Source organism: Hemisphaericaspora subhashii (genome assembly GCF_019202705.1).
Source record: "Hemisphaericaspora subhashii strain CBS 10753 chromosome Unknown scaffold125, whole genome shotgun sequence".
NCBI lineage: Eukaryota > Fungi > Ascomycota > Pichiomycetes > Serinales > Debaryomycetaceae > Hemisphaericaspora > Hemisphaericaspora subhashii.
In genome coordinates, this window is record NW_026057357.1 from 23308 (window position 1) to 35911 (window position 12604).

Here is a 12604-nt window from a genome sequence, read left to right on the forward strand (position 1 = left end):
AATCCATTCAGATTAGTTGTTGTTGACACATAAAAAAGAAAGGAATAAAATTCTGCAAGGTGGCGCATTGCTGCAACTCATAAAACAGAACGGAATATCTTTAAAGTTCCAACAAAGGTACCGAAGAAATTAGTTAATTGTTTACGTATGAGATTTCTCTTTTTCGGAAGACGATATGAAGATATTGTTGATCTCATTAGTGAAACCACAACGTGGTTACTTATAGATATCTGGAATTTATCTTAAAACTGTAAGAATCCCTATCTCTATCTTCGATGATCTATCTTTTTTGTTATCTTTATTATTAGAAACATATCAACACATCATAAGATCTTAAATTAAAACACGCAGAAAAAAATAAATTTATTTTTTAACATTCTAATCGAGAAATAAATAAAAAAAAATAATCGAATGTACAACCCTGTTACATTTTTTGGTTTTGATCTAAAATTCTTGTTCTGGGGGGATATTAATAAAAAAAACCCTTTCTCAATTCACTACAACACGCGAGAAGACAAGATTAGAGAGAGTGAGAGAAATACGAGTTTTTAATTTAAATGACACATCCGGTAGCAAGTCTAGTGTAGTCTGCAACCTCAAGGAGGATATGTGAATTTCATCACTTAAAAGCAAAGTTTAGTTTGATTTTATAGTACATAGCAAACTGCAACCTGCCTCCCCCCAGATCGAGCCTCATCGGATTTTTTTTGGCGCCCTACATATGTCAAGCAAATTAGAGTTTTTGTTACTAGTTAGTGGGTCGCCTCATGTCAAAGTGCTGACGATATGGGTTTATCAATATTGGGGGGAGAGCTGGCTGTCTTGTCGTAGTAAAATCTAGTACAGTATAAGATATCGGAACAAATTTTAAAGATTGGTACACAAAGAGGAATAATTGATGGAACAACTAAAATAATATTTGACATAAGGAACAAAAAGGAAAAATGTTAAAAAAAAATAATTTTTTTTAAAGCCTTATGATCTTACAAGCATGACAATGAATGCAAAGAGAATAAAAAATAAAAAAATAAAAGAAATCTAAAAATTTGATGTTTCATTACCATTCTTAAAAATGCTACATGTAATCATTTCTTTGATCGTATACTAATAATAAACTATACCCGTCTTTAATTAATAAACTTTTGTGGGAGTAAAAAGTGGAGATATCACAAAGACAATAAACAAGAACAAAGGACCAAAGACAAGATCCAAAAATTATAAATATCTCATCATCTGCCCTCCCCATCAACACATCCAGTTCAGTCATTCTTTTTTTTTTAATTATTCATTATCAACAACAACAACGATATAGATCAATATGTCTGAAATCGATAAATCAAACAGTGGTGTAGACACTGTATCTACTGGTTCCCACTCACAAGACTTGGAAGTTCAACATGACCATGTTGAACTTAAACATCATTCTATGGCTGAAAGAGAAGCCTCGGGCCATTGGTATGATAAAAGAATCAACCTTGGATTATTTGGATTCCATTATTCATCAGCTATGACTCAAGTTGTTATGCTTGCCTTTGTTATTTTCATGACTCCAGGTATGTTTAATGCCCTTTCTGGTATAGGTGCTTCTATTAGTGATAAAGTTACTTCTGATAATGCTTCCGTCGCTCTTTATTCCACATTTGCAACTATTGGTTTCTTTGGTGGTACTATTTGTAATGTTATTGGTGTTAGAGCTTCTTTAATGTTTGGTGGTATTGGTTATGCCATTTATGCTAGTTCTTTATTATGTTTCAATCATACTGAAAATAAAGGATTTGTTATCTTTGCTGGTGCATTCTTAGGTGTTTGTGCCGCTGTCTTATGGGCTGCTCAAGGTACTATTATTATGTCATATCCAACTGAACAAACCAAAGGTAGAGCCATTATGGTCTTTTGGGTTATTTTCAACTTGGGTGCCGTTATTGGATCCATTATTCCTTTAGCTGATAATATTGCCAATAAAGGAGCTGCTGCAAATGATGGTACTTTTATTGCTTTCATTATTTTAATGTGCTTAGGTTCAGTTATTGCATTCTTTTTATTACCAATGTCCAAAGTTTATAAAGCAGATGGTACTAAAGTTATGTCTGAAAAGCATCCATACTGGAAAGATGAATTATTTGCATTAGGTAAAACCTTAATTAGAGAACCAAAGGTTTTATTATTATTCCCAATGTTCTTTGCTTCCAACTGGTTCTATACTTATCAATTCAATAACTTCAACCATGGTCGTTTCAACATCAGAACCAGATCCTTAAACTCCTTATTATATTGGTTTGCTCAAATGATTGGTGCCATTGTTATTGGTTATATTTTAGATTTGAAATACTTCAAAAGATCTGTTCGTGCAAAGATCGGTTATGCTTTCGTTACACTTGCCACTTTAGCCATTTGGGGTGGAGGTTTGAAATTCCAATTAACATTTACTCGTGCTGAAGCTGAAGCTGTACCACCAACTCTTGAAATGATGGATTATACTGACGGTGAATATATTGGACCAATGTTCTTATATATCTTTTATGGTGCTTATGATGCTATTTTCCAATCATTTATTTTATGGTTATTAGGTGCCCTTTCAAATAATCCAAAGAAGACTGCCTTGTATGCTGGTTTCTACAAGGGTATCCAATCTGCCGGTGCTGCTATTGCTTGGAGATTAGATGCTATTGGAATACCATATATTAGTTTATTTGCTTCTTCTTGGGGTTTATGTCAAGGTTCTTTATTGATTGCTGCTCCTTTAGTCTTTTTCTATATTAAGGACAGTACTTCTGTTGAAGAAGATCATTTGGAAGAAGTTCTTGCTATTGATGAATTAACTTCTGTTAAATCAATTGCCCTCCATGATGAAACAAAGCAATGATTTATATAAACATACACATTACTTGTTCTTTTTAATTCATATATATTATTAGGTTATTATTATTAATTTACACACAATTTACTTTTTATTTACTTCCGTAACTTTCTTTATTAGGAAACATTAACCCATGTTATCAATATCTCTCTTAACATAATCCAACTGATCAATACTTGTGATTTGTCATATTGCGACATTTCTACAATGTCGCACTATGTCGCATAGTTGACAGTATTTTTGCAGAAGTTTCAATTTCCATCTCAAAAGTTTTACAACCAAATTGATGCAACAGAGGAACAAGTAGAGATAGTAAGAGATGATAGTAAGTAATACTAACAACACTGGTAACAATGACTCAATATACTTATACAACTTAACATTAAGACAGCCATCTCATTACATCAATTCTTTAATTGGCCAATTCTTTGGATTGAAGAAATCACAAGAATTGATTGTTGCTTCATCAACTCATTTACAATTATTCATCCCCAATGGAGAAACAGGCAAGTTAGAACTTCAACTATCACAACAATTGTTTGGTGTCATTAATCAAATAGATAAGATCCAATTATCATCTTCATCATCACAAGATACAGTAAAGGATGGGATTGTTATCACTAGTGATTCTGGTAATTTGACAATTATGGAATATAATAAACCAAAGAATAAATTCATCCCCATTATTCAAGAACCAATTGCCAAGAATGGTTGGGGGAGAACGTATCCCGGAGAATTCCTTGCTATTGATCCTTCAAATAGATGTATTCTAGTAGGTGCAATTGAAAGAAATAAATTAGTATTTAGAATACAAAAGAAACAACAAGATTTGGAAATAAGTAGTCCATTGGAAGCACATTCAAAACAACAATTATGTTTATATGTGGTCGCATTAGCTACCGAATTTGAGAATCCACAATTTGGAGCTATTGAGGTGAATGAGAATAATGATGTGATTGTGAATTATTATGAATTTGATCTTGGATTGAATCATATTATTAAAAAAGTCCCCACGAATTCAGAAGCACTTCCCCAAGATATGAATCATTTAATTGCATTGCCGGAAAATATAGGTGGGATGTTGATATGTGGGAAAAATTGGATGGTTTATGATAAATTGGGTTCTGATAGATTATATCTCCCATTACCAAGACGAAGTCAGGGACAAGATTCAATAATTGTGAATTCGGTAATACATAAATTGAAAAAGGATAAGTTTTTCATATTGATGCAAAACTCATTGGGTGATTTGTTTAAAGTTGTGGTAGATTATAATAAAGATAAAGAAATTATTAATGATATTATAATAACTTATTTTGATACAATTCCACCTTCGATAAGTTTAAATATTTTCAAAAGTGGGTTCTTATTCGCTAATGTATTGAACAATGATAAATTATTCTACCAATTTGAAAAATTGGGAGATGACGATGATGATCAAATGAAAGTCAAGTCTTCAGAGTACCCAACTTTTGAATCTGTTACAACCTGTTCTCCGCCACACTTCACCTTGCGAGCATTAGATAATTTGGCATTGATAGATATCTTGGATTCATTATCTCCAATAACAGATGCAAAATTGATTGAGAAAAAGCATCAGGACAAACAACTAGTTACATTATCATCTCATTCTTATATTAAAACAATTTTGCATGGGATACAAACTTCAACAATCGTCGAATCTCCATTACCATTTGTACCTACCGATATATTCACTACAAAATTATCCCAAAATTCAACTAACGACGAATACTTAGTCATATCTTCTTCCCTATCTTCCAAAACTCTTGTGCTTTCAATTGGGGAAGTAGTAGAACAAGTGGAGGATTCAAAATTCATAACCAACGAACTGACAATCGCTGTACAACAACTAGGTAAATCATCGGTAGCACAAATATATACCAATGGGATCCGACACATTCGTCATCTCCCCGAAAAGACACCCACCACCACCGATTGGTTCCCACCGGCGGGTATATCAATCCTCAAAGCCAGCACCAATAATCAACAAGTCATAATCGGCCTTTCGAATTCCGAAATTATATATTTCGAAATCGACCCCCTGGATGATCAATTAATAGAATATCAAGATCGAATCGAACTATCATCCCCTATAACCTCCCTCGCCATCCTTCCTGACCAACGAAGTTCATTCGCGGTGATTGGATGTGCCGATGAGACAATACAAGTGATATCCCTCCATTCTCACTCCTGTCTAGAAATGAAATCAATGCAAGCATTATCATCAACCAGTTCCTCCGTGGTCATGTTGAACAACAAAAAGGGGAGTATTTTGGTTCATATCGGGATGGAAAATGGAGTATATGTTCGGACTAAATTAGATCCCATCTCGGGGAAATTATCCGACCTGAGGATAAAATATCTCGGATCAAGACCAGTCATGCTCACGCCGATACAATTAACGGAGAAATTGGGTGGGATATTGGCGATTTCATCTAAAGTTTGGATATCCTATGCCTATGGGGATATGGATAAGATAACCCCGTTATTGGATATTGAAATATCGTGTGGATCGTCGTTTGTGTCGGAAGATATTGGAGGAGAAGGGATTGTTGGGATTAGGGATAATAATTTGATTATTTTCACGGTGGGGGGAGGTGGGAATGAGGAAGATAGTGGTGATGGGTTTGATCCGAGTCAGGATATGAGTGTTGAGAAGTTGAAGTTGAGATATGCCGCGAGGAAGATTGTATGTATTGAGGGAGTTATGTATGTTGTTGAATCGGAATATGGGGTGAAGGGTCCATATCTGAAAACAAATTTGACTGAAAGTGTGGAGAAGAAGAAGAAGAATGATAATGATGGGGAAGAGGTTGATCAAGATTATTTTGATGCGTTTGGATATGAGCGGAGCGAAGGGTCTTGGGCATCTTGTATTCAAGTAATTGAGAATGATGAAGTGATACAAACTATAGAATTGGCAGAATTTGAAGCTGCTATATCTATGACAAACGTTACTTTCAAGAATAGTAGTAATCAAAATTATTTAATTATAGGTATAACCACCCATCAGAAATTCTTACCGAACTCGCATGACAAGTCTTACTTGTATACATTCAAGATAAACAACAAGAAAAAGGACAAACATCTACAATTCCTCCATAAGACCGATCTAGACTTCATCCCCACCGTCCTCCTCCCATTCAACGACAAACTCCTAATTGGATCCAATAATCATCTCCGTCTCTATGATCTCGGCCAAAAACAGCTCTTGAGAAAATCATCAACCCAAATCGACTACCTATCAAACATAATCAAACTTGAACATCTCGGCAATGATCGAATAATTATCGGAGACTCACATACAAGTGCCTTCACTATAGCGAAATTTGACAACGGTGAAAATCGATTTATCCCATTTGTCGATGATATTATGAAACGACAACTCACGGCCATGTGTTCATTGGATTACGATACCGTGATAGGTGGAGATAAATTTGGGAATATTTTCATATCTAGACTTGATGGAGATATTTCTCGACAATCGGATGATGATTGGACATTATTGAAGAATATGGATCCGAGTTTGAATAGCGCTAGTTTCAAATTAAAGAATCTTGCTGAGTTTTATGTCCATGATGTTCCGGTAGCATTCCAACGGGGGTCATTTAATGTTGGTGGTCAGGAATGTGTGGTGTATTGTGGATTGATGGGGACTGTGGGGGTTCTTGTTCCACTTGTGTCAAAACTGGAGGTGGAATTGTTGGAGAAGTTAGAATTGGCGATGCGGAAGGTGTTTGATTATAATTTTGATGATTTTGATAAAGAAAATATGGAATATAATGCATTGGGTAAAGATCATTTGAAGTTTAGGAGTTATTATAATCCAGTTAGGAATGTGATTGATGGAGATTTGTTGGAGAGGTATTTAGAATTATCTCCTGGGATTAAGATTAAGTTAGCAAGAGAATTATCAAGGGCTCCTAATGAAATTGAAAAGAAACTTATAGATATTAGAAATAGATCAGCTTTCTAGTTTATTAAGTATAAAATTACATTTTGTATTTTTTCTTTATACATACATACATACAGAAATTAAAACACATGCATAGATGAAAAACCTCTTCTTTTTGAAAGAGAAAGTCCAAACCGTCAATCAAATAAATACAAAAAAACAATCAAAATACACCAAAAAGAACGACGACTTTCAAAAAGACAAGATTCAATCTCCATTTTGTTAAACAATTAATTCCTCTACTACTAACTCCCATCTTCTTCTCATTGTTGCAGATTAGCACTTGCAACACCAGTATCACCACCCTCTTTCTTAAACGGCGATTCATTTCCCCTCTCCCCCGGGTTCTGATTCTTTCTACCCAAAGTAGGACTAGCCTGACCACCATTCTCATCACTATCCTTCCTCCCTGGAGTCTGTCCATTCGGAGTACTAAACTGCACAAAATTCCAAAATGCCGGCGACGATTGGTTGGTATTCACACCAGGAGGCGCTAATTTCCCACCATTCACATTATTCGTATTTCCAATCGCGCTACTACGAGATCCACGTTCGGGGGTATATGCCTCTATGGCGCCAATTTTCTTGGGACTGGTAGAATTGGTATTATTATTCACCCCACCCAATTCTCCCCCTGAACTTGGTGCTGTTGATGTATGACTATCGGTACCGATCTGGGTGGATTTTTGATAGGTTGATGTACTTAATTGTGAAAGATCTTGTAATTGATTAGTATTGTATGAATTTGATCTTGAATGGGTAGCAGAAGATGCGGCAGCTGCGGCTATGGTTGCTAATGTCGCATTAACTGGTGGTACTGGTGGTGGTGGGGGGAGATTATAGGTTGAAGAACCGACTTTTGGTAATTTTGGAGTGCTGGTCAAATCGGCTGGTCCTCCATTGGTGGTGGCGGTGGTGATTGTGGTGGATATTGATGGTGGTTGTTGCCCTCGTAATGGAGATGCCAAGGATGATTGTTGTGGGAATTGCGACTGTTGTTGTTGTGGTTGGGAAATAGGTGCAGATGTGGATGATGTGGTGCCTGGTTGGATGATTGATGGGGCGTACATTAATGGTGGTTGTTGAAATCCGGGATATGGACGGGCGGCGCCAAGGTTGGCATTGGCTGATGATGGTACATACATGTTATTAATTGGTTGTCCTGCAGATATGTATGATAATGGATTTGGTTGCATTGGATTAGATGGTATTGGATAAGAAGCTGGTGGATTACCTGGGGCCTGGCCCATTTTTGGAATCGATTGCTGAGCTGACATGGCAGCTTGTTGTAAGTCAGGCTGCTGTTGTTGTTGTGGCTGTTGACGTTGCTGTTGCTGTTGTTGGCGTTGGTGTTGATGTTGATCTAGTGAGGAAACAGATGATTCCTTGCTATAATTCTGAGATTCAGGTAAATGTTTATGAGTTGCCAAATGTAAATGTAATTGTCTAGAAACTGAAGAACCTCTTCTTGTTTTCAGTATAGTCCCATCAGAGATTTTATTTAAAAATTCTTGTTTATAAGATTCACTAATTTGCCATTTCATCCCCTTACCTGGTTCATTTGGTCTTCTAGGTACTTTTTCAAATGCTTTATTTAATGATAAATTATGTCTAATTGAATTTTGCCAACCAGTTTTTGAATATTTATAATATGCATAATGAGAAGCAATCCAATTATAAATCTCGGCAAGTGACATTACACCTTCTGGATTTGATAAAATTGCTTGAGTGATCATAGTAGCATAAGAATAAGGTGGTTTTATATCTTTTGATTCTTCTTTCGATAAATCTTGATCTAAATTGTTTTGTAATGAAGTTGCTGATACAGAAGATGGAGATTGCGTTAATACTTTATCAAAAATTTGAAAACTATTAACAAGATGACCACCACTGGATGAAGGAGGAATACAACCACCATTATTGGTATTCTTCCTTTTGATTGGATTCTGTTGCATTTGTTTATATTTCAAAAGACTCTTTTCTAAGATCTTAGGCATAATTTCAGCAGGAGCATCAGGTAGAATAAACATCATTTGAGTTCCACCAATATCAATAATTGACCCTGATCTTAATCTATGACCAACATTACCAGTTGTAGGAGTACCAGCAGAAACTTTACTTCCATCGATCTTGGCTCCATTTCTTCCCATAACTTTCAATTCCCAACATCTCAGATCTAAATTATACGTAATGGTAGCATGATGTCTTGATACAACTTTTGCTGGACCTAAATCAATATCTACTAAACCAGGAGTACCACTAGTAACATCAGTATTTCTTCCTATTGAAATTGCCAATGATTTGACATAATAAGTCCAATCAGTTCCAGCAATCTTAGCATAAGCTTGAACTTCTGTTGCTAAGTTCTTTTCATTAGCAAAAGTATCAGCAACATTGGTTCTTTCTTGTGGCATTGCCAATGTTGATATCACCGCATTCACCATATCTTGTGGATCATCAAATAATGATAGAAGATTGCCATTACCATCGCTACCATCTCCTCCCCCTACTACTACCTGGTCAATAGTACGTTTGTTATTGTTGTTGTTGTTTGGTGTAGAGACAGACATATGTACTTTCTATGTTCGTGTGTCTTTTTTGTTTTAGTTAATGACTGTCTTGTTTGTTGATGATGATGTATGAGATGTGTCTGTTTGTTTCTGTTGTTGATGATGGATGATAATATGTCTGTCTGTCTGTCTGTCTGATATGTAGCTATTATGGTTTGATGTCGTTGTAGGTTTTGCACAAAAATGCGTTTTTTTGAAAGATTTTGAATGTGTCTGTCTGACTGACTGAATTTGAGAATTGATTGAAATTGTTTTTGTTTATGTTTTTTTTTTTGTTTCTTCTGTTTAATAAAAAAAATTTTTTTTTTTAATTGTTTTGCTTTTTTTTTTTTGAGCTTCGAAATGAAAAGCAGTTTATTCAATAGTAAACTGCAAAAACTTAATATTTTTCAACCTGTCCGTAATTTTTTTTTCTTTCAGTTTACACTAACCGGAATTAACCATTTATAATTGGAAGTACTTCAAGTTAAAAAGTATAACAACCAGCACTACCATTAAAAAGATGAGTTTGAGTTTTAACGAATAAGAATATACAAATTTAAAAATAAACAAAAAGTAAACTTTAAAACGTAACACTCCCACAGAAGGGTGAACAAGTACAAACTGCTAAAAGAAATTCAAATGGAACATCAGGCAAAAAAAAAATGTCTAATAAAATATTTAAATTTAAATGTAAACAGACAAAGATGAAAGAAACTGTAAGGGAGAATCTTAATAATTATAATTAGACATAGACATTAACTTACATGATATCATTATCTATCCTATCTCTTTCTCTATTTATGATCAGTAAATCTTAAGTTGTAGCATTACCTCTCGCAGACACCGGTAGTTTCTGTGTCTGGCCCGACTTCCATTTTTGCAAATGTCGGCAAGTCATTTTTTATTTCTAACCCGTTCATGATTTTAAGTTAATATTTTTTATATGCATCATTGCTTAATTCAGTCATTTATAAATTTGGCTCATTAAAAAAATAATTGATCCAACCAAAACCATTCCAATTTATCCATGGGAACTCGACATCACTCTCCAAGGAAGCAGTCTAATACTCGGTGAAAGTACGTGAATAATCAATTGGTATGACAAATGATTCCTGAGTAATATCAAACCCTCGAGCATCACTAGTCTCTTTCGTAATAACATCCACATCCAAATCTTCTTCTTCTAATCTCTTTTTGGTCAATTCATCTTCATCAATCATATCAAACTCATCTTCTCGTTCAACATATTCAATATTTTCTTCAATCTCGACGAAATCAGGTGCCAATGCACTCCATTTTTGAGGAAATTGAACCAGCCATAAATAAATCATCCCGCTATCTAATCCCACGGATGCAATTGTACATCTGGGATAATTCCATTTCACATCAATTAATTCTTCATTTGATCCTTCTAATATCTTAATCAATGATCCCATTGAGGTTTCCCAAAGATATAAATCATGTGACAGTTGTCCATAGGTTGATGCAACTAAGAATTCGGCATTATGATTGAAAGCGACCGAATTCCATTGTAATCGATTAACTACATCTTGATATCGATGATCTATTTCGAATTCCCAATCTTTTGGGTCAGTAATATTGATTAAATCAGGGAGATCGACTTGTCGTATAATACGATCAGATGAATTCACGGCAAGTTTTCTTCCATTTGATGAAATTATTAAATGTTTGATATTTGAATTGGCAATTTTGATTGAATGGATTAATTTTAAATTGGAGGTATTGAATATATTTAACCAACCTTTACTTGTTCCGGCAAATATATAACTTCCTTCAAGAGTGAATGCAGTCACTAATGTAGAATGTTTATCATTCTTCTTTCGTTTCTTGGTTGTTGGTTTAACTTCCTCGCTTCCTCCATCTACTTCATGCAGTTCTTCTTCGGATGTTTCCAATGGATCTGTTCTCATTCGTGATATTATCGCCTTTTCTTGGGTCATATCCACATATACCGGTAAATCCTCAAACAAAGAAGCAGTGAAAACATATGGATTAGTAGGATGCATACATGCCAGCCAAATAGGACCATCGAATTTCACTTGTCGTATAACTGCCAGTCCTCCTCCTGTCTCCTCCTCTTCATCTTCACTACCAACACTATGGGAATAATTAACCCTACTTAAATCCCATAATTTACAATACCAATCCTGAGAAGAAGATAACAAATATCTACCACAGTTAGACCAAGTCAAAGATGTGATTGGTCGAGTATGACTTCCTTCAATTAAATGAGCGATTAATCCTCCATTACTTATCATATCATAAATAACAATTGATCCATCAGATAATCCTGATGCTAAATAATCTCCTTTAGTGTTGAATTGTATAACTACTGAATGACCATATTGTAATGTGTTGGTTAATGTTTCTGGATACTCTTTGGCTACTGAGAATGGATCTTGTAATGATAAATTCATTCTCTCTTCATATGTTGTTGTTGTTGTTGTTCTAAGTCTATTAAGTTGAAGAATTAATGAAAGGTAGTGTAAAATGTGAAATTTTTTTTTTTCGTTTGATTGATTCNGTTCTAAGTCTATTAAGTTGAAGAATTAATGAAAGGTAGTGTAAAATGTGAAATTATTTTTTTTTTTTTCGTTTGATTGATTCTTTTGATTATGAATTAGGCAGCGACTTCAATTTCTTACTCTATGAAATATAAATCATGATAAAGCAAATATCTAAAAGTCTAAAAACTAGCTTGTCTTAATTTTTAAGGAATCTTGAGACTATTAATAGTATTACCAACAGGTTTAATATCTAAAGGACTATAATGTGTAAAAAAAATTTGTTGCTATTTTCTTAAAAGTTCGCTCAAAGTGGGTGAAGACTTCTCATTAACTTTAGAAAGTCAGTAGAAAGTAGAAGCTTATCTATTTTGACCGTGTCTGTTTCTCTATGACAGTAGCTTTCAGTCAAGCTATTATATGACTATCTTTGTTCTGACCCTCTATGTAGTAAATACACATAGAACAACATATTGGCTGCGAAATCCAGGAATATCAGCGCACGTGATTTAAATTACCTGCAGGTGCAACTAAATCTTATTGTTATTTTTTGGAAAACAATGCGGCGCAAATTTAAGCAAACCAAAAAAAAAAAATATAAACTGTAAAATAATCGAAATCAATTTTTGAAACATTGGGTGATCTCCTTCTTCCTTATAACTATATCATTTTAGTTTGAGAGATTATACTCAAT

General features: G+C 34.6%; 4 protein-coding genes across 4 annotated transcripts; 2 read left to right on the top strand and 2 right to left on the bottom strand. All coding sequences in view use genetic code 12, as the record gives it.

The window, feature by feature from the left end:
• Positions 1-1318: 1318 nt before the first annotated feature.
• NGT1 (Ngt1p) lies at positions 1319-2863 on the top strand (the record flags this gene model as incomplete). The annotated part of the gene is made up of 1 exon (XM_049408624.1): positions 1319-2863. The coding sequence occupies one exon, from the start codon at positions 1319-1321 to the stop codon at positions 2861-2863; it is 1545 nt and encodes a 514-aa protein (XP_049262078.1).
• Positions 2864-3176: 313 nt separating this feature from the next.
• On the top strand, positions 3177-6854 carry J8A68_004645 (U2 snRNP complex subunit; the record flags this gene model as incomplete). The annotated part of the gene is made up of 1 exon (XM_049408626.1): positions 3177-6854. The coding sequence occupies one exon, from the start codon at positions 3177-3179 to the stop codon at positions 6852-6854; it is 3678 nt and encodes a 1225-aa protein (XP_049262079.1).
• A 242-nt stretch (positions 6855-7096) lies between these two features.
• On the bottom strand, positions 7097-9403 carry FKH2 (forkhead family transcription factor; the record flags this gene model as incomplete). Its single annotated transcript, XM_049408627.1, has 1 exon — positions 7097-9403. One exon carries the CDS (start codon positions 9401-9403, stop codon positions 7097-7099), a length of 2307 nt encoding a protein of 768 aa, XP_049262080.1.
• Positions 9404-10446: 1043 nt separating this feature from the next.
• On the bottom strand, positions 10447-11823 carry SWD1 (COMPASS subunit protein; the record flags this gene model as incomplete). Its single annotated transcript, XM_049408628.1, has 1 exon — positions 10447-11823. One exon carries the CDS (start codon positions 11821-11823, stop codon positions 10447-10449), a length of 1377 nt encoding a protein of 458 aa, XP_049262081.1.
• Between the last annotated feature and the right edge of the window lie 781 nt (positions 11824-12604).